The 21,185-nt window shown below is 40.6% G+C and overlaps 1 protein-coding gene across 1 annotated transcript in view; it reads right to left on the bottom strand.

Moving 5' to 3' along the window:
• The window catches only part of ERGIC1 (endoplasmic reticulum-golgi intermediate compartment 1), an 864,031-nt gene extending 850,612 nt beyond the window's left edge, over nucleotides 1-13,419 (bottom strand). Inside the window, exon 1 of the mRNA XM_044069870.1 lies at nucleotides 13,350-13,419. Coding sequence (XP_043925805.1) covers nucleotides 13,350-13,419 — 70 coding nt within the window. The remainder of the gene's footprint in view (nucleotides 1-13,349) is intronic.
• Between the last annotated feature and the right edge of the window lie 7,766 nt (nucleotides 13,420-21,185).

Raw genomic sequence — 21,185 nt, 5'->3', positions numbered from 1 at the left:
TATGCCCACAATCTGCACATCTTTTAAATCCCGGACTACCTTTTTTCTCTGCCATGACAGGAGGAAGAAAGAAAAGGAAGGAAGAAGGTACCAACAATGGTACGAGAAATACCCGAAGGTAAAGCAGGACAGATTTTACCAACAATGGTAAAGGAGTTAACTCTGGGTAAGAAAGAAGGGCTAGAGGAAACCAAAAAGAGTTTCTAGATGCTATAGGGTAAGAGATAACTATTCAACAAATTTAGAACAGAGAATAACTGCAATACGATAAAGTATTATCAAAGAAGTTTACTTAGCTCAAGAGAAGTGGCTTAACATGACTGAATGGCGAAGTGGCAAACAAAATCTGAGGTAACAGGGAGAAGGGAATTGTGGGTAAGAGTTTAGCTCAAGAGTTTGTGGCTGTTGCAAGCTTGGGAGACGGCCGGCTCGGTTCCGAGGTCGGAACTGATAACCCAGGCGTAAGGAATGAACAAGGATTAACAATATCAGATTATATGTTTTGGGGGTAACGGGGAAGGGAAATTAGGTAAAGAGCAACAAAGAATACTCAGAAATACTGAAAGTATGCACAGGTAGACACAAGTGTTGAAAATGGTGGCATGAACTTAAGCATGTCTACTTAAAGGTGTACATGGCTTGGCATCTTATAGTCCCTTTGATTATTTGCCTAGTATGTTCCAGTTTTCAAGAACACGGGTAGATGGGAGATAATTATATAGTACAGCAATAATCTTCTTGGATAAGTTGTTCCAAGTTCACGGAGTTCTAAGGAAACTTAAAAATAGTGCCTACAGAATTCTACAAAGTAATGTAAAAGGCTAGATCTCCACACAAAAGGAAAGTGATTCCGTCTCATAAAAGTAAAGGCAGAACAAAAATAGAAAAAAATGCACACAAATGATTTCCAGGGTAGAGAAAACTACGAAATCCTTTATGAAAGATCCTTAATAAATGATGGGCCTAGAGCACTGAAAGGAAATTTTACATGCTTCAGTTTTACAATCTGTTCTCATATGACAGAAGGGACATAATGTTACATAAACAGACATTTACTTCAGGACAAACAGAATGAAGCTGATGTAGCAACTGTTTTATTCATCTTACATAATACCCGTTTAAAGTTTTTTTTTTTTTTTTTTTTAATTAGTGAAAGCAAAAGGAATGTCACAATATTTATGTTAGAATGCTTAAGGGGCTTGCATAACGTGGTATATACTAATACAATGGCCAGACATTTTATGACAGCAGGTCAAAAATGCATGGACGTTCAATTTATACTTTTAGAACAAATATTTCAGAAAGAAAGAGGTAAGAAGCTCAAAGAGCAGTGTTTATAAAGAATCATTACATATCACAAAACATACAACAGCATTCAGGCATGAATTGTTAGGTCATTTGGATAATATTTCCTCAAGGGAGTGTTTTTGCCTCAGATTTTAATTACTTTAACACTGTCATATTTACACTCCTCCAACAATACTTTGTCTGTTGTTTGCCCTAACTGGTTTGCTGGTGTGAATGACCTGAGACGTACCTCCCTGGACTACATGAAAAGAAACATAGAGGAGCTCTCTGAGCATGTAGCCCAGGCCGGTATGACCCTGACCTTGAGTAGCATCTTACCCTCACCAAGAATGATGCCACAATATGAAGACAAGATGATCAATTTCAACAATTGGCTTAAGTACTGGTGTTATTCAAAGGGGATCCAATGCCTGTCAGCTTGGGATGATATGCTCGACAAGCCACGATGCTTCGCTAGGGACGGCTTGCACCTGTCACCCCTGGGCTTTCGGATATTGGCAAAGGCTCTTGCTACCCCCATAGTGCCTTTTTAGGTAAGGCTCAAAGACAAACCCACCTCCATAGGTATCACAAGGGATAAGAAACTAAGAGTAATGCTACTTAACGCCAGAAGTCTAAACCTCAAGATGCACGCACTCAAAACTCTCCTTAGCATGGAGAACATCGATATCTGTGCAGTAACAGAAACCTGGTTCAGGGCTCCCGAGAGCACCCCAGCACTACCAGGTTATACCTCATACCATGCTTTTCGGCCCCAAAACTTGGACCGAACCACAAAAGGAGGGGGAGTATCGATATTCATCAAAGATACCCACACCTCCAGGTTGGTGGGAAAGCACGAAGCATCAGAGACTATCCATGTGCAACTAACAGTGGGTAAAACTGCCTTCCAGTTTATAGCCTGCTACAGACCACCCTCCCAAACCCAGGAACCCCACTCGGCCTTCCTGAGAACACTGGAAAAGATGAAGGTCTCTCCAAACACCATTATATTGGGCGACTTCAACTACCCAAACATAGAATGGGAGCATTACACTAGCTCCAACACCCTAGCCCAAAGGTTCCTAGAATTTATAAACTCAAATGCTATGGAACAACTTGTTACCACTCCCACAAGAGGGGAAAACATACTGGACCTGATCATCACCAACATGGGGACTCTATGCTCCAGACCAGAAGTGTATCCCTCACTGGTAAGATCAGACCATAAACTAATCTCACTGGATATTCACATCCCGACCCCACCCCCTACCCAGAAAACCACAGTGAAAAACTTCTCTAAAGCAAATTTCACACTCCTCAAAACCGAGGTGGAATCCTTCAAAGCCCCCCGGCCTGTGGAAAATACGGCCGAGACTGCAGAATCCTTTATAAACGCATTCTATGAACACCTTCAGGAATGCATGGATCATGAGATCCCAAATAAAACCAAGACCCAATCCTCCAAAGGCAGACGTCCTGTCTGGTGGACCCCAGCCATAAACAAACTATACAACAGAAGGAGGAAGCTACTAAATGATAGAGCAAAATCCCAAAAAGGGAAGGCATCACTGATCAGTATTAGCATAAAACTACGGGCACTCATAAAATTGTCTAAGGCCAGCTTCGAAAGAAAAATTGCACAGGACACTAAGGATAATCACAAGGCTTTCTTTAGTTATGTTAGGAACCTGGGTGGTAATTCCCAGATATGCTCAGAATTAGTCCAAAATGACAAAAACTACACCGAACCCACAGACATTGCCAACATCCTAGCTGACAGGTTCAGCGCAACCCCCCCCTCCCCACCAAAAGGGCAAATATCTATCCCAGCAGAGTGCTGCCCCCGTGCCATGTCAGATGCTCAGGTAAGAGCCGCCTCTCCAAAGCAAAAAACACAGCATCAATGGGACCAGACGGTGTCCCGGGCTGCGTCCTACATGAACTCCAAGAAGAGCTAAACCCAAACATAAAACTACTGTTCAATCTCAGCCTTACTACAGGATATGTGCTCAAAGAGTGGCGTACAGCAACAGTGGTCCCTCTCCATAAAGGTGGTGCCTCAACGGATCCTGGAAACTATCGCCCCATAAGCCTGACTAGCTTGGTCTGCAAAGCTATGGAAAGGATCATCATGGACCTCATAAATAAAGATATTGGGGACCTATAGACACTGGATCCTACCCAGTTCGGCTTTGTTAAAGGCAGATCCTGCCTCTTAAACCTGGTCTATTTTTTTGAAACAGTCGCCAAGGCCATTGACAAGGGGAAGGTGGTCCACATAGCCTACCTGGACCTCGCAAAAGCCTTCGATACAATACCCCACTCAGGCATTATAGATAAGCTCACCAGCTTAAATATAAACCCCTATGTCACTAGATGGACTGCAAACTGGCTCAAGGACAGAACCCACATGGTTAGAATTGCTGGAGCCATGTCAGACTCCAAACCAGTTACAAGTGGTGTCCCACAAGGCTCAGTCCTGGGACCTCTCTTGTTCGGTATATATTTCTCGGAGGTACAGGCCAACACGGAAGGACTGTGGCTGACCAAGTTCGCAGATGACTGCAAACTGGGCGCCATAATCGACTCTCCAGCCGACACAAGCATCCTCCAAAAGGGCCTCATAGAAACAGACAACTGGTGCCGGAGCCATGGCCTCAAGCAAAATGCCAAAAAGTGTATAGTCATCCCCTTTGGCAAAAACAAAGTGCCCACAAATTACCACATAGGTGGTAATCCATTAAGTACAGAAGAAGTAATTAGGGACCTGGGGACCCAAGTTGATAGCAATCTGTCATTTGACAACCACGTGGCCAAAGTGGTTAGAAAAACATTTTATACAGCCCACCTAATCATGAAGGGATTCCCATCTAGATCAGGGGAGGTCATCGTGCCTCTTTACTCATCCCTCATCAGGCCCATAATTGAGTACAATGCCCCTTTTGGGATGTACCTTACCAGACACCTGCAGCAACTAGAAAGACCCCAAAAGTACCTCACCAAGAGGATCAAAGGGCTCAAACAGATGCCATATGCTGCCCGGTTAAATAAACTCCAGCTCTACTCAGTGGCATACCGCCTGTTCAGAGGCGATCTGTGCCTGACGTATAAAGCCATGTCCAACCCGGAATTAATGGACATGCTGCACCTCAGAAAATCCAAATCCCATCGAGCTACGCGCTCGAGAGACTTGAACCTCAGCACTGAAATAAATAGGACATGCTGGAGGGACAGATTCATAACCCAGAGGCTCCCTTCACTCTGGAATAAAATCCCAGTTCAGGTTAGGCAGAGTCCCTCAATGACTCTCTTCAAGAGGAATCTTGATGAGTGGATGGGAGATCGTAGGTTTACCCCGGGTATCACTTCTGTGTCACTGTTAGACAGAGGCACAGTATATTAACCTCGAAAAAGGGCATAGCAAAATAAATTTAAAATGGGTGGCGAAAGCCAAACACATTCTGGCTAGGCTTATAAATGCCCTAGGGCAGATAGCCTAGTATGAACCTATGAACCTATGACCCTAACCATTATGAATCCCTTCAACATGGCCGACTACAAAACTAAGAGGTCTTAAGGACACCTCCCTTTACCCTAAATTTCATAACCTTCTAAAAGCACGTCAGACCATCCAGTCTTCAATCTGTTATTTATCCTTGTACGTCTGTTATCCTCCCTGCTTGGAATTCCCTCCTCTAAAACTCGCTACAATGTTCAGGTTTGACTGAGAATGCAATGGAGGCTTTTAGAAGCCAGTATGCCTTAAGAGAGATCATAATTGGCCAGTTGGAGCCCCACTAGCAATTTGCACCAGAGGCAGCTGCCCCTTTGCCCTGTCCTAGCTGCCCTAGTGGCCTACTCACCAGGTTAGACAAGGAGAAGACAGTTAGTCACCTATCTGGAGCTAGGATCAGCAATATTATGCATGCACTCAAGTCAGTGCACCCCAGGTACCAATACGATTCTATCATAGTCCATGTATGTGTAAATGCCCTAAGACATACCACACTGGACTATATGAAAAGAGACAAAGGATTCTGCCTAAATAACTTGATAGACTTCTTTGAGAAGGTCACCAATGCAAAGGACGATGGCAAAACAGTGCATACGGTGTATCTTGACTTGACCAAGACATTCAATACAATACCCCATTGGAACATTGTTGTCAAGCTCTCTGAGCTGGACACAGATCCCTAACATGACTCACTGGACTGCCAGCTGGCTCACAGACAGGACCCAAGAAGTCAGGATTGGTGCTACTGCTTCGACCACGAGACTAGTCACCAGTGGACTAGCCCAGGGCTCTGTGCAGGGCCCGCACCTCTTTGGCATCTACTTCTTGGAAGTCAAGGCTAATGTTCAAGGTCCCTGGCTCACCAAGTTCACAGATGACTGCAAATTGGGAGCTATTACAGATTACCCCCAAAACACCATCATCATGCAAGAAGGTATAACACACACAAATGACTGGTGACAAAGCCATGGCTTAGAACTCAATGCCAAAAAACCCATTATTTATGTCCACTGAGAAACTGTCAACCCAAGTTAATTACTCCATCAATTAAACACTCAAGAGTTGATCTAGCAGTAAGGAATCTGGAAACATACGTGGACGGCAATCTGGCCTTTGACCAACACATAGCTAAGATACTAAGAAAATCATTCTAGGTCACCCTACTTATAGGTAAAGGTATGGCATTCAGGTCCAAGAAAGTTAAAAGTGCTACTCTACTTGGCTTTTATCAGATATTTCATACAGTACAATGACCCCTTTGGCATGTACCTACTCAGACACTTGCAACAGTTGGAAGATCAAAGGTTTCTCACCAGGAAAATTCGGGGCATGGATACTCCGCCCTACAATGATCGCATAAAGTCTCTGTATTCGGTCTCCTACAGGCTGTTGAGAGAGGATCTTTGCCTGGCTTACAGTGTGCTTCCTCAGACCCAGCCTTGATGGATCAGTTACACATGCACAAAAGAAACAGCACTAGAAAACACTAGATCCGGGGATCTGAACTTCTTTTGTGACAAACAGAACAAGCTGGAGAGATAGATATGTCCCAAAAGATCCCTGCGGTATGGAATAAGCTCCCCATCCATATAAAAGACAGTTCATCCTGAACCCTATTCAAATAAAAACCATGACAACTGGATGGGACACACGCCATCAATAAGAAAAGTATTATCCTAACACCCCCCCCCCCCAATCCCTTAGTTACCTCCCTACTAACATGCCCCTCCCCCACATATGGATGCCCATGACATGTGGGATCCAAGTGCATCTGCAGTGCTTGGCTAGGCTTGTAAGGTTCCTAATGATCGTTAGCATAGTAATAACCTATGAACCTATAATGCATGATAATTTTAAGAATCAATCAAGAGAGGTTAGTTTGCCTTTCCCCTCTCCTTTCTCAAAGGAACAATGGGGGAACATTTGTACAACTCCCAAGTATGAATGAAAATCTTAACATTTTGGCATTGAAGTGTCCGCATAGGTAATTTTATACCCCAATTAGACAGTCACAGCAGCAGAGAATTGTTCTGTACATAAATTTAAGGTAAACAGCAATTGTTGGAAGTGTGATGGGAAATGCAGTTGTACTTGGGAACTTGTTTTTTTAAGAATATAACAAGTTGGCAGAGTTTAAGAATTCCCTACTGGGTACTTTGTCAGAAATGTTGGGGGACCAAATTATTTTAATTAAGGAAATTATTCTATTGAGTTGGAATAAAGAAACAGAATTGCCAAGTCGAAGTCACAGCAACCCCCTACTAAGTTTAATGCTGTTAGCTGCCAAAAAATATTACAAAATGCAAATTAAATGCCAAACCATCTATAATGCGATTATTGAATATTCTAAACAAGAGAAAAGAACTGAAAGTGGGATCTTTAATATAGAGAGGAGAGCAGTAAACTACATAGAAATAAAAGGAATCTGTGGCAACAAGTACATGCAGAATAATGTTCAGGAGGAGGAGGACTGAAATTTCAGGGAAGGTACGACTAGAGTAATTTAACTAATATTAAATGAAATAGTAATTATTAAGAAATAAAACACATCTATACTACATGAAAAGGAAAAAAATATATTTAACAGTCTGTTTTTTTATAACTGTATGTGTATCCATGTCACTTTGCATTATGTGAAGTTACTAAAGGTATTTGAAAAAAATGGAATCAAACATGACTTAAAAGCTATGGTCTGGTAAAGTGATGTGTTCAGAACTGCAGAATTATGTTAAAGTGTTCCTTAAAAATTGTGTATGTGAAAAGGATTTTCATCCAATCATTCTTGTTACAGGTTTTTTTTTTTATAAAAATGGTATGCAAATATTTTTATTAGGACTACACCCACATACATGAACTTTATCTCCCAGTAACATTTCTACAGGGATAGCATTTGCATGCATCCATAGACTTTGATGCATCCCTATTCATGCACAGTGGTGCAGCCAATTACAATCTAGGGGTGGTGTCCATGCTACCGTATGCAAACATCCGCAGAAATAAAGTTCAAAGATTACTGAAAGCTCCATAATGTCAACCTAGGAAAATGTATTTTGTTATGGATTTTATTAAGAAACGTGAGGCATATGTTTACAATAGTAGCATGAAAAATACATTACTGCATAAAAGACCCTACATGTTGTGGTGCAAAAGTTAAGTGAAAAAATCTATGAAAAAACATTAAGCTGTCATTACAGGAATCAAACCTCTGAAATGCTTAACATAGCATTTTTTGTAGTCTGCTACCTTACACACTAAACTACAATGACAGTCACTTAGAATACACCACAGAGCTGCATACAAGATCACTACCCTATCACAGAAGTACCATCTTGAGTTTTGACCATAAAAATGGATTCTGAAAACTCATTTGATCAATATAGTTAACCAGCAGCTTGAGAAATTATTTGTAGACTAATGATCATAACCAGCAGTAGATAAACCACACACAAACATTATATATATATATACACACACACACACACACACACACACACACACACACACACACACACACACACACACACACACACACACACACAATCATGTAGCATACAACCCACATACAGTAGTCACAGCCATGGCCTTCTCCACTCCAAATGCACAATGAAGTCATGTGATATGAAGTCATGCGATATGCGCGAAGGATTGTGTATGTGGCACTGAAAAATGTGTAACTTTAAACAATCCCAATTTCCCCATCATTAACTGGCTTACTGAAGCTGGTAACTCCTACCTGACTCTGATAACGTGTATTACATGCCTGTATGCCAGAATGTTTTCCACAAAATAAGAGATATTTTAATACAGCTAAAATAAAAAAATCCATAATGGGTAAAAATAATATCACACAAGAACAAAGGTGATTACGCTTTACAAAAACTACCACTTACTAATTTTTTTGTATGTGCTTATGGAATTTTTCCTTTGCAATTCGAATCAAACTCCTCTGATTTTACAATTACTTATTAGACAACCACATAATTTTATGACAACAATTCTAAATTATAAAATAAATTCTCCTTTAAAATGTTACATGGCAGCACACATATCAATTGCCTTTTATTTAAGAAGGGATGTCATCAGCGCGGAGCAGCACCATTTTCCATATGGGTTTCAGAACCATGACTGCCCCTCCTTGCCTGCCAGTGGCAATGAATGTGTAATTACCACAGCTTTCAATCAACTGCTACTAATACTGACATCTTAATCTAAAGTGTTGTTATCTTGAAATCTCTGGTTATGGTTTACCTAATTTTAGTGCACACCTATAAAATATGAAGGCAATGAATGAATCAATCTTGGGACAAACCTTGCTGACTCTTTCCTAGTTCTCACCAACACTCCACATGTACATGTTAATGATTCTGTTCACTTTTTATAGTATTTAAATATTACCAACTCCCTTTAAGAAAATATAACCTACATTAACAACAAGGATTTGACATAATGGGTAAGATATTTGCCTTGAAGACACAAGGTGCAGGGTTTGATTCTCATATGGGTTAATTGGCTATGCTTAAAATGGCCCACAAGGGCAGTAGCCTAGTACTAATCTATGAACCTATGAACCCATGGATAAACACCTGCAGACAAGTTATCTGAAGATACTCTCTTCAGCGAGCCAAGCACTCTATTTTGAATTTTCAAAAGTGGTTGGTTGAAAATAAAATGTCTACTTTCCATTAGCAAGACTGACTCACGACTTTCTGGCTCAGCCTTACAGATTTGTAGGAGTACATCAACTCTGAATAGCAGAAATGCCCACAGAAATCTGCTGCTATGTCAAATGACTCTCCCTACTAGTATCCTGGTCTTATCGTTAACGAAGCTATTAACATTTGAGCATTATAACCTTAACATGTGTAATGTCTTATTTCTCAAAAAAAAGTTAGTCTCACCTGTAAGAGGATATATGCTCTTACCCCTGTTGTCTGTCTTACCACTGCTAGAGAAACTATTCTATTTTTGTACTGCAGTTTCTTGATGCTTTATGGTGCCTCTTCAGTTCTCTTGGACTTGAGTTTCATTATGGATAACAAGACGTTGTGTGATTCTACACAACAGAAAAAGTAAGCAAAGTTTCACAGTCATTGTATACAGGTACTGTAATCTCCCACACCTCCATCCTGACCAATGACACAGTCTCATTTGTTACTTACAGTTTGAATCTCGTGAATCTAAAAAAATGTTCAGTGCTTTATGGCTGCACAATAGTCACTGCACCATACAAGAGCTGGAAACAGTCTTTAGCCAAGTTTAAGGCTGCTTATATACAGAAAAAAATAGTTTAAATTTCTACCTGGAAAATCAACTTGCATCTTGCAACACAAGTTGAATAAAAAAAGCCTATTTCAGTAACTCTCACCACAAACTGACTTAAAACATCTGCAAACCTGGTACCAGCATGAAGACCCCCCCCCCCTTACCCAATGGAGGAGCTTTAGCATTATTTTGTTTCTGCTGTTGATCAAAACCATGGTTACTTCTATGAAATGATACAGTAGTACAATGGAGTGAATTTTTACACCTTTTCCCGCTTTGTACATATATGTTGGGAGTTTACCCCACATACAATAAATGAAGCTTTACAACTCTGCAATTTTTAACTTTTATTTTGTTTTCTTTCCTTAACAATGGAAAAAATATAAATGAAAAGCAACTTGACTGAGGTTGTTTTGATGGGTCCACTTCTGAATCTCGAAATAGTAAAAGTTCGAATTTCAGTATCTTGAGACCAGAATGCCAAAAGTGCAGTTCTAGAAAACTGAGTTGGCTGAATCTGCAATAGTTGTTGTCCAGTCTGTTTTTCGTAGTGTGCTGTACCCTTTAAGGTTTAGTGGTTTCTGGGTTGTGAAAATGGTGACCGATATGTGGTTATGTTCAGAGATTCAGGTAGGTTTGTAGTTTGTAAAAGTTTTGGGTAGAAATATGGTTTGTTTTAGTTTTTTGGAATGTTTTAGGAGTAGGTTAGGGTAGGAAGGTGAGAGTGCGTGTGTATAAGTGTTGAAAAGTGGTGATTTATGTACACAAACATTCACTTTTTGCTGTGATTTTCTCATGCTTATTTTTAAACCCTTATACTTTGTTATATTATTACGTTTAAATTGATCTTATTTGATTATGTTTAAACATAATGTAAATGTATGCGGAGCTTTTCTCCCCAGGCTTCTGCTGAAAAAGGGCTATTTCAGCTCAGTCAGACTATCCTGGTCAACAAATGTAAAATAAATAAATAAATGTGTAGTGTATGTGTTTCTAGTGGGTGTAAGCATGACAGTGTGTAATGGGAGTGTAGGGTGCATAAAAGTAGGTATGTTGTTTTTTTTTTGTGTTAATGTGACTTCAGAGTTACTATATACAAATAGCAGGGCTGTAGGGTGCAGGAGTTGCCCCCCTGCAAAAATGTATAGCAGTGTTATTGTCTTGAGTTTCTTTGTTTTTATGTTGGGGGAGGGTTGGATATTTACTTGTATTCTTTTTTTTTTCGATATTTTGCACACCAGTACTGTGGATTTTCATTGTTCTTGACATTCGGTAGTCTAGTCTCGAGATACTGAAATTCATTATTTCAGTACTTCGAGATTCAGAAGTGGCTCTGTTTTGATTAAATATACAGAAACCAGAAGATTTGCAGCTCAACCTGAAGCAGACAATTATGGTAATGATTTGAAACAGTCATGTAAATAGGGCTGAGAGCAAAGTGCTGGGGGCATATCAGCCAATCCCGATCTCTCTTTAATGCAACACCAGTTTTTAAAACCAGGTATTGCATTTGTGGTGAAACCTGAGTGTTGCAGCGCTTCACGTGTAGTCTAAACTGTAGCTGCATTTTAGCAAGCAGTTTGCCACAAGTTAAAAAAAAAAGTATTTTTTTTTAAATTAAAACCAATAAGACATAGTGCTCCGTGCAGGCAGGGTATAAACTGCAGCAACTATTGCAACATTTGTAGCAAACAGTTTGCTACAGTTTATAAAGAATTATTATTTTTTTGGGGTAACTAAAACACGAGCACTGTTTCCATGCAGGCAGGGTATAAACTGTGGCAACTGTGTACAAATGTTTAAAAGAAGAAATTATTTTTTTAATAAAATTTGTTGAAGGAGTGTTGGGGGCAAGGCAGAGAAACAGGATCTGAATGACTGGCCAGGGGGGGGGTGCCATGCATCTGTCCACCTGACTGGTGTACCAGTAAAAGGAATGTCCTTTTCTTTTGCTCTTCAATGGAAGAGCTGGGGAAGGGGAAAAAATCTGACTTTGATTGGCTTAGTACAGTGAAGCTGAAGGGTTGGGGTGCTGGTTCACAACACTGGTCCTGGTGGCTGAACCAGCTATGCTTCTTTGTAACATGGAGACCAAATTCCACAGTTACAGATACTAAGTCTAAGACTGCCATTTCTCAGCATATTCCCTGTTCTCTGAGGTATGTTGATCTTGGAGTTGGTACATATATGTTTTGCAAAAAAGGAGAAGATTAATGCTCAATACGCACTCTTATCCTGAATTTCTGTCTTCTTTTTTTGTTGGTCAAACTGCAAATCTTGACATTTCGATAAGAATCCACCAATTACATCAGATTTACTTGGTTATGTCTTCTGCTTAATTGGCTACTGTACATTAAGGTCGCCACCTTTTCGTGTCAGAAACTCTGGTCATGTACGTGAAAGCAAAATGTGTGTAATTTTAATGGTACCCAACATGCAAAATTTTACTTAATAAAGTTTAAATTTAACAAAGACGATCAGGCGATTATTATGATAAATTTTACATTATCTATGTTACTGTATTGTACAGTATGGCTTATAGTTATACATTTGTTGAAATGGATACCTGTATAATGGTCTAAATAGTTTTTGCTTTCATTCAAGTCTGTCACTGCAGGAATTTTTAATGGGGACTACTTTCCGAAAATCAATATGCAATTCCAAAAACCTTGGCTATGACATCTATGTTATGCTTATCCAGTATGCAAGAAGATGGGCACCCTAACTCGTCAACCAATTTATTCTTAACTTTTGTTAATATATGCAAGTATATGTACAAGTAGTACAATAAATAAATACTGAATAATAAACAACATAAGTGTTTTGCTGTTGGGAGTATATGAAAAGTGCCAGTATGAAGACAATTATTGCAACAGTTGAGGATGCATATCATTGTTTTGATGTACATCTTACCGTTATAAAAAGTAATGACTATTGCTAAGATAAATGTCACAAGCCTTATGTTATAACGTTACTAGTGCAACATGTGCACAAGACTGTTTTTATTAGAAATCCCGTCCACCCACGTACCTCTATCCATATTAGAACTGCAGTCCCAACAGCTGATATAGAACTATATTTACCGATACAGCAAAAGCCAAGCAGCATAAATGTCTGATCCCATCTGCAGTTGTTCCAAAATAATTACAGAATTGCCCATACCTTCTCTGCCTTGGCTAAGCAACGCCATAACTTCTTCAAGTTGTAAATTTCTTTTGCTCACTAAAATTGTGAGACATTTCTTTGCTAGCATATCTAGAAATGAGCGGTGACCGATACTTACTGAACTCATCATCAGGACATGGGCTAGTACTTCCACAGCCACTCACACCTGTCATACTGGAAGCAGCCATACTGCAAACCCTAACTTCACCCTCCACAAAAGTTGAAACTCATCCGTAAGCCAGAACAACAAAAGAGCCAAAAAAAAAATACTTCACCTATCAAAGCTATGCTGCTTGTGGGTACCTGACACAAGTTTCTTAATGCAGATGTCACATTAGGGAAACCAATTCATTGCCGTCCAAGTGTGACAAATTAAAAGTTTTTTCTTTCCTTAGAGTTCACAGGTACACTTGTATACACCCACACAGTTAATGTATGTGAACGTTCCTGCCAGGTAGACGACACATACAGAGACGTAGGTAACTTTTAGATTTGACCCCACTATTCTCTGCCTCCTGAAAAAGTCAGTTACACAACAGACAAGGTGGGCATAGTCACTACTAAGTATACTGCAGTACCGTCTGTCATTCCTTTTACAGGAACTCTTGATTTGGGCAGTTGTGTCCTGAAAAAAAAAAAAATCAACTGTCCCTCTGTTTTAGCGAAAAGAAAAAAACTCTGAATATTGCAATAATTCTAATACTGCATTTCAACACATGACTTTGACATAAAACAGTAAATGTGGCTACAATGCAGTGGCAGTGAGTCTTTATTTTGGTAATAAAGTGGAAATGGGTCTTTTATGTTGGTTGAAATCATGGCTTGACAAAAGATCACATTTTAGCAGAAAATGTGCTTCGGTGTTGGTGCTCCATGTAAGATGCAGGGGATACTAATAAAATGAACTTATTTTTTTCTGGAAAATACATTGTCCGGAAAAGGCAGTCTCCATTTTCTGCACCATGTCCCTTAATTTCAGACAGTCCAGAGGAATTCTGGACAGCTAGCAACCCTACTGTACATGCTAGAATAGAAACAGTTACACAGGGTATAAGTTTGGAGGAGGGGCCTGTACAATTAAAATGATCTAATACAATAAAAAATAAAATAGGGAAACTATGACTGTGCTTACAGACATTTTTTTTAATTCAGTTTTTACCTTCCAATGTCTTAGCACAAAAACCTGGAGAAAGCCAAGAGTAATGGGGAGACAAAGACTTAAGAATAGGAACATTTATAAACTTAGAAAGTTGCTAGCATAACAGGCTTTGCATTAAGTCTGTATTTTCTGAAGAATATGAAGTCTGAAATTTAAATATCTGTTATTTAGTGCTTTCAATCCTCAATGATTTGTCGGAAAAAATACACATTTTATGAGAAACAATACAAAAATACGAGGCAATACAAAAATATGAGGCAAAAATCTGGACAATCTGCAAAAATGTGGACGGTTGATAAGTATGAATCAGTCCTATTACTAGTGGGATTTTACCATTTTGAACCCAAACAAGATGGCACCCATGCCTGTAGGAGACTAAACCATGCCTAGCTTGGCTATTTTGGCATTATTAAAAAGGCCTGTGGAATCACTTTTGCACAAAGAACTTTCTGAAGCAAAGGAATGTCAACAATACATAATCAAGTTAGATGAGCCACTTGGAAAGATAAAATATCGATTTTACAGACAGAATGTGGAAAGCAAGAATGGTACGTGCAAGTTATGTATTCCAATATGTAGCTGGAATTTGTCTGAAGTGCCCTTCATAGACTTTCAGTGAACCTGTTAAGCTTTCATTTGTAGGCAAAACTCAAATTTGTTGGGAGTTTTAGAAATATAAAAAGTGCGTGTTCCCCTTGCTTGCTTATCACGCCATAGTGCTATTTTATGGTTCTCAAAGTATGCCTGGAAAGATATTACAGCTGCTACTTTCACAACTCAATACTGATGCAGAAAAAATATTTTTGCGATAACTAAACCATCAGTACCCGAACAGAAGCAGAAGACACAAGCACAAAAAAAAAGTCTGAAAAAAATGTGTTTTACAATTCAGTGAAATAAAATGCAAACCCAGAAGCAGACATTGTGTTCATGACAGGAGCTCATTAAGTACTGCTGGGATGGATGAAATACGGTCCTCCAGTGACAGAGAATTCCGATGTTCCTTCTGTAAACGCTATACTCTTCTGATGTGTACTTTGTGCTTATCACAGTTAGGATGTAAAGGGACACAAACACCCAAGTCAAGAGTGAATGTCTTGCTGAAACAGTTTAAAGGGTTGCCATGTGTACCATAAAAGGTAGACATAAAACTTGCTTCTTCCTTGAAGGAGACAGATTTCAAGTCCAGCATTGTCACTGAGGAGCTGCCTCCCAGTGGTATCATCATCATCACCACCATCAGCCAATTTTTCGGCAAAGTATACTGCTTTCAGTGAGATATCCATGACTGCAATGAGCATCTTAAGTACTGCAAAAAAACTGAAGCAAAAACACATTATGAAGATTTGGAGGTGTCTAGGGTATTCATTTTTCTTAACCGTATGCAAGAATCAATGCACAATTCTGTGCAACTTCAAAATAGTTCTGTAAAACTGGCCCTGGACAAGGGTGCCATAATATTATACAGAGTACTCCTAAGAAAGTACCTGTAAACTCAGTCTGAGTCTACAGCTGTATCTGTGTCCAAAAGTGACCAAACCACACCACATAAAAAGCCTTACTTTGTAAAGCTGGAAGACTTTATTTCTCCTATCTGAAAACAGCACAGAAAAAGTTTCTAATCTAAGTAACTGACAAGGATGTGAAGTACCTTTAGTGACTATGCCAGCTTGGGGAGCGCAGGACTAACGTCTGTATATACTGTAACTATTCCATCTTTGAACAAGCCTTCAAACAGGCCATTACTAGTACAGGGATGCTGGCTTCTGCATCATCAAAGTTCTGACCGACAGGTTTACTTACAATTTTAAATCTCATTTCTTAGAAAATCATGCAATACTTTTGATCCGATGAGGCTTCCCTAACTGAAAAACAAAGATATTCTTCTGTGGCAGAAACAACCCCAAAACCTAGAAATTCAAATGAAGTGTGTGTGTGTGTGTGTGTGTGTGTGTGGGGGGGGGGGGGGGTCTTAGTAATCTTTGTCAACGATGGGGAATGTGAACTGAAGTCTCCCAGCACCAAAGGTAAGTATAAGACCCGTTGAGCCTCTAACAATATTTGAGCAGATGTAGGCCTAAATAATACATAAACGTATTTGTGACAGAAAACACAATTGAGCAATGATAATCGTTTGAAATGTCAAGACCCACTAGAGTGAGCCTGAAATATGGAGAATGAATGACTGAAAGAATGGACTTGCATATATAACACCCAAAATGCCATTTCTCAGAATAGTACCCTTTTCAGGGAATGATGATCTTGGTGACGTGGGTGTGGGGAGCTTGCCCCCCCCCCCCACATGGAAGTTCAATGGCAGTTTACATCCAACCCCTCCCCCCACTCCCATAAAAAGAAGTTTAAAGGAGAAGAGCAATTTTTGAGATTCACTCTTCTTTTGTGTTTTCGGTCATTTTTTTTTTTTGGCTTGTTGCCACTCGGCATTTCAAGCATCAACATTTTAATAGGGAGCCCTGATTAACTAGCTGTTTCAAGGACAAAAAGACTTAAGGATGGCATAAAACACCAGCTTTATATATTGATGTATTTCAACCAATATTCACAGGGTACAGTGAACCAGTGAAAGAAAAATGCCACCTCACACGAACAATGTCTGACTTTTTGAAAAATCAGGATGACAACTCAGCAGGAAGTTCATCCATTCCAGCAGTGCCACAAGTGTTGTAAAAAAAAAAAAAAAGAAAAATCCATCCCAGCTTATCATCAGATCACACAGAAAAAAAAAGTGGTGAAAATTACACAAACTACTTTTTGGAGTGAGAGAGAGACAGAGAGAGGTATAGGCAAGAATGATTTTTGCTCCTTACATTTTATTAAACTTCTTCACGGACAAATCAATACAAACATAAGAACTCAAACATGTACAACCTTAATTCACACAAAACACCCAAAAAAAAGTATGGAAGTCGCTGACAACAACACCGAGCGTTCCAGACACAGAGATAATGAGAGAATGTTCATCACAGCTCTCCACGCTAACAGTTCAGTCTGGAAGTTATTCAGGTTTACTGGGTTCAGTTCAGACAATGGACATTAGGTTTTTGGAAGGCAGGCCCTTGCAAGGAAAGAATTCATTATTTTTCCTGACTGCCACTTAGTGGCAGCAGGAGGTAGTGCAACATATGGATACCCTTCTGATAAACTTCACTCTGCTCACAGGGCAGCACAGCAGGGCAATATAACAGGGTAGTAACTAGATATACATGAAGATCATAGGTAGATACTGGGCTATTGGCCCTAGGGCCTATATAAGCCTAGCCAAAAAGGTACCCTGGCTTTCGCCACCCAAGAAAATTATTTTCCTGTGCCCCTGTCGAGCAGAGCCACAGAAGTGATCCCCGGGGTGAATTTCCTATTTCTCATCCAATCATCAAGATTTTTCTTGGAAGAGTGCCAATGAGGAGCTTTGTTTGATATAGATAGGTAGTTTGTTCCAGAGTATGGGAAGTTTCTGGGACAGGAATCTATCCCTCCAACATGTTCTGTTTATTGTGGTGACAAAGTTTAGGTCCCTAGAGCATGTAGCTTGGAGGGACTGGGATTTCTTTAAGTGGAGCATGTCCAACAGCTCTGCATTTGACATAGCTTTGTATGTTAGGCAGAGATCGCCTCCGAGTAGGCGATATGTGACGGAGTAAAGCTGGAGTTTTTTGGGACGGTCTGCATAGGGCATCTATTTGAGGCCAGTAATCCTCTTTGTGAGGTATTTCTGAAGCCTTTCCAGTTGTTGTAGATGTCTTGTGAGGTACATACCAAAAAGGGGCACTGTACTCTATAATGGGTCTAATGAGTGATGAGTAGAAAGGAACAATTACCTCTTTTTTCCTGGATGAGAAACCTTTTGTGATGAGGTATGCCACGTAGAAGGATTTCCTGACTATTGTGGTGATGTGATTATCAAGAGAGACTACAGTCCACCTGTGTCCCAAGATCTCTTATCACACTTTCGGTGTTAAGTAGACAACTTCCTATGTGATGGGTCATGGGTACAGTTTTTCTACCAAAAGGGATGACAATGCACTTTTGGCACTGAGCTTGAGGCCATGGCTTTGACACCAGGCATCTGTCTCAGTGAGGCCCTTTTGTAGGATGTCCACATCACTAGGAGCTTCGATTATGGCTCCTAGTTTGCAATCATTTGCGAACTTCATTACCAAAGACCTTCTGTGTTAGTCTGTACTTCAGAGAAGTAGATACCAAACAGGAGAGGACCCAGGACTGAACCTGTGGTACTCCACTTGTCAATGGTCTGAAGTCGGATTTGGAGTCTGCTACTTTCACAGTGTGGGTTCTGTCAGTAAACCAGGTGGCAACCCATCTTGTGACATAGGGATTTATACCTAGTTTAGTGGATTTATACCTAGTTTAGTGAGTTTATCTATAATTCCAGAGTGGGGGATGGTGTTGAAAGCCTTGGCCAGATCTAGATAGGCTGGGTGAACCACCTTACCCTCATCTACGGCTTTGGTGACTGCTTCAAAGAAGTCTATCAGGTTTAGGAGACATGATTTGCCTTTTACAAACCCGAACTGGGTGGGGTCCAGAGTTTGGAGATTACCAATGTCTTTGTTTATACGTTCCATGATGATACGTTCTATGGCTTTACAGACCAGGCTCGTCAGGCTAAGGGGGAAGTAGTTCCCGGGGTCCGTGGTGGATCCCCCTTTGTGGAGTAAGATAACCGTCACTGCGCACCATTCAGTAGTCACAAAGCCTGAGGTGAGGCTATGAATGAACATGGTACTTAGGTGGGGTGCCAGTTCGTTCTGTAGTTCATGTAGAACGCAGCCTGGGATGTAGTCAGGTCCCATGGATGCTGTTTTCTTGGCTTTGGAGAGTGTGTTTTTTACCTGTGCAGCTGTGATTACAGGAACTCTGCATTCTTCCGGTATTGAGATGGGCCCTTTAGGGGGTGAGAGGGGGGTAAAGTTAGTACTGAACCTATCTGCCAGGATGTTGGCATTATCAGTTGGTTCTGTATATTTAGTGCCATTGTGCTGTAACTTAGAGCAGATATTAGTGTTGCCACTGAGATTCTTCACATAGCTATAGAATGCTTTGTGGTTGTCTTTAGAAACAATGGCGATTTTGTTTTCATAACTAGCTCTGGAGGAATTTATGAGGGATCTCAGCTTCTTACTGAGGCTGACCAGGGAGTTCCTCCAGTCATGGGATTTTACTCTTTTTTGCAGCAGTTTCTTTCTTCTGTTGTACAGTTTGTTTATGGCAGGGGACCACCAGATTGCCTTCCTTTTTTGGAGGATAGCATCTTGGTTCTTTTTTGGAGGATAGCATCTTGGTTCTGTTAGGGATAGCACGATCCATGCACTCGTGTAAGTGCTTATAAAGTGCACTTGTGTAGGATTCAGCAGTCATACCTCTATTCTCCATCTGCATGGGTGTCATGAAGTTTGCCACTTCTGTCTTAAGAAGCATGAAGTTGGCTTTGGAGAAATTATTTTACAACGGTTTCCCTAATGGAGAGTGGGGCAGGATGTGGATATCTAGGGTGATTAGCTTGTGGTCGGATCTGACCAATGACGAATTGACCTCTGGTGTGGAACACCGGTCGCCCATGTTGGTAATGACCAGGTCTAGGATATTGCTGTCCCTGTTGGGGGCGTGGATAAGTTGATCCAAGGTGTTAGAATTTATGCATTCCAGAAAACATTGATCAAAAGAGTTGCAGAGGAGTAGTTTTCCCAGTTAATGGTGGGGTAGTTGAAATCGACCATTATTAGGGTATTAGGTTGTACCCCAATATTTTCCAGTGCATCAAGAAATGAGGAGTGTGAATGCTGGGGCATGGTGGGGAATCTGTAGCAAGCTACAATTTGGATTGTGGTCTTGCCCAGAGTTAGTTGCACTTTGATAATCTCGGATGCATTATGCGGAGCAACTAGCCTGGAGGTGTGGATATCCTTAATGAATATGGACATGCCTCCGCCTTTAGTGTTTCGGTCCAGGTTAGGTGGCCGAAAGGTGTGGTATGAATTAAAGTCTGGTAATGCAGGGGTGCTCTCTGGAGCCTTGAACCAGGTCTCTGTCACTGCACAGATGTCGATGTTCTCCATTTTAAAGAGTGCCTCGAGTGAGTGCATTTTGAGGTTTAGACTTCTAGCACTGAGTAGCATGACCCTTACATTTTGCTTGCTTGTACCCATTACAGTGGTGAATTTGTCATTGGAACCTTGCCTAACAAAAGGCACTATAGGGGTAGCAAGAGCCTTAGCCAGTATCCGGAATCCCATGGGCGACAGGTGCACGCCATCTCTGGCAAAGCATCATGGTCTGTCGATCATGTCATCCCAGGCAGACAGATACTGGATCCCCTTAGAATTACACCAAAAGCTTAGCCAATTGTTGAAGTCAATCACTGTGTCCTTTTACTGTGGTATCATTCTGGGTGATGGCAGGATGCTACTCAGGGCTAGGGTCATACCTGCCTGGGCTACAAGATCAGACAGCTCCTCCATGTCTCTTTTCATGTAGTCCAGGGAGGTACGTCTCAGGTCATTCACACCAACATGGTCAATGACAGAGTCATATTTGTACTTGTTGTGCAGTGACCTGAGTTTGTGCATTATGTGGTGGATCCTGGCACCAGACAGGCAGCTGACAGTAACTTTCACCTTGTTTAGCCTGGTGAGTGGAACATCAGTGTGCCTGACTATAGAGTCACCTATGACTAGAGTGTTGGATACATTGTTATGCTTTATGGGCTGTGTTTGGGTGGCACACTGAGTTTGTGGGCTATGTGTCATCTGGGTTGTT

Source organism: Protopterus annectens, chromosome 4.part0 (assembly GCF_019279795.1).
Source record: "Protopterus annectens isolate FY-2018-M chromosome 4.part0, PAN1.0, whole genome shotgun sequence".
NCBI classification, from domain to species: Eukaryota; Metazoa; Chordata; order Ceratodontiformes; family Protopteridae; genus Protopterus; species Protopterus annectens.
The sequence above is the reverse complement of the archived record's forward strand: the minus strand, read 5'-3'. Positions and strand labels throughout refer to the sequence as shown.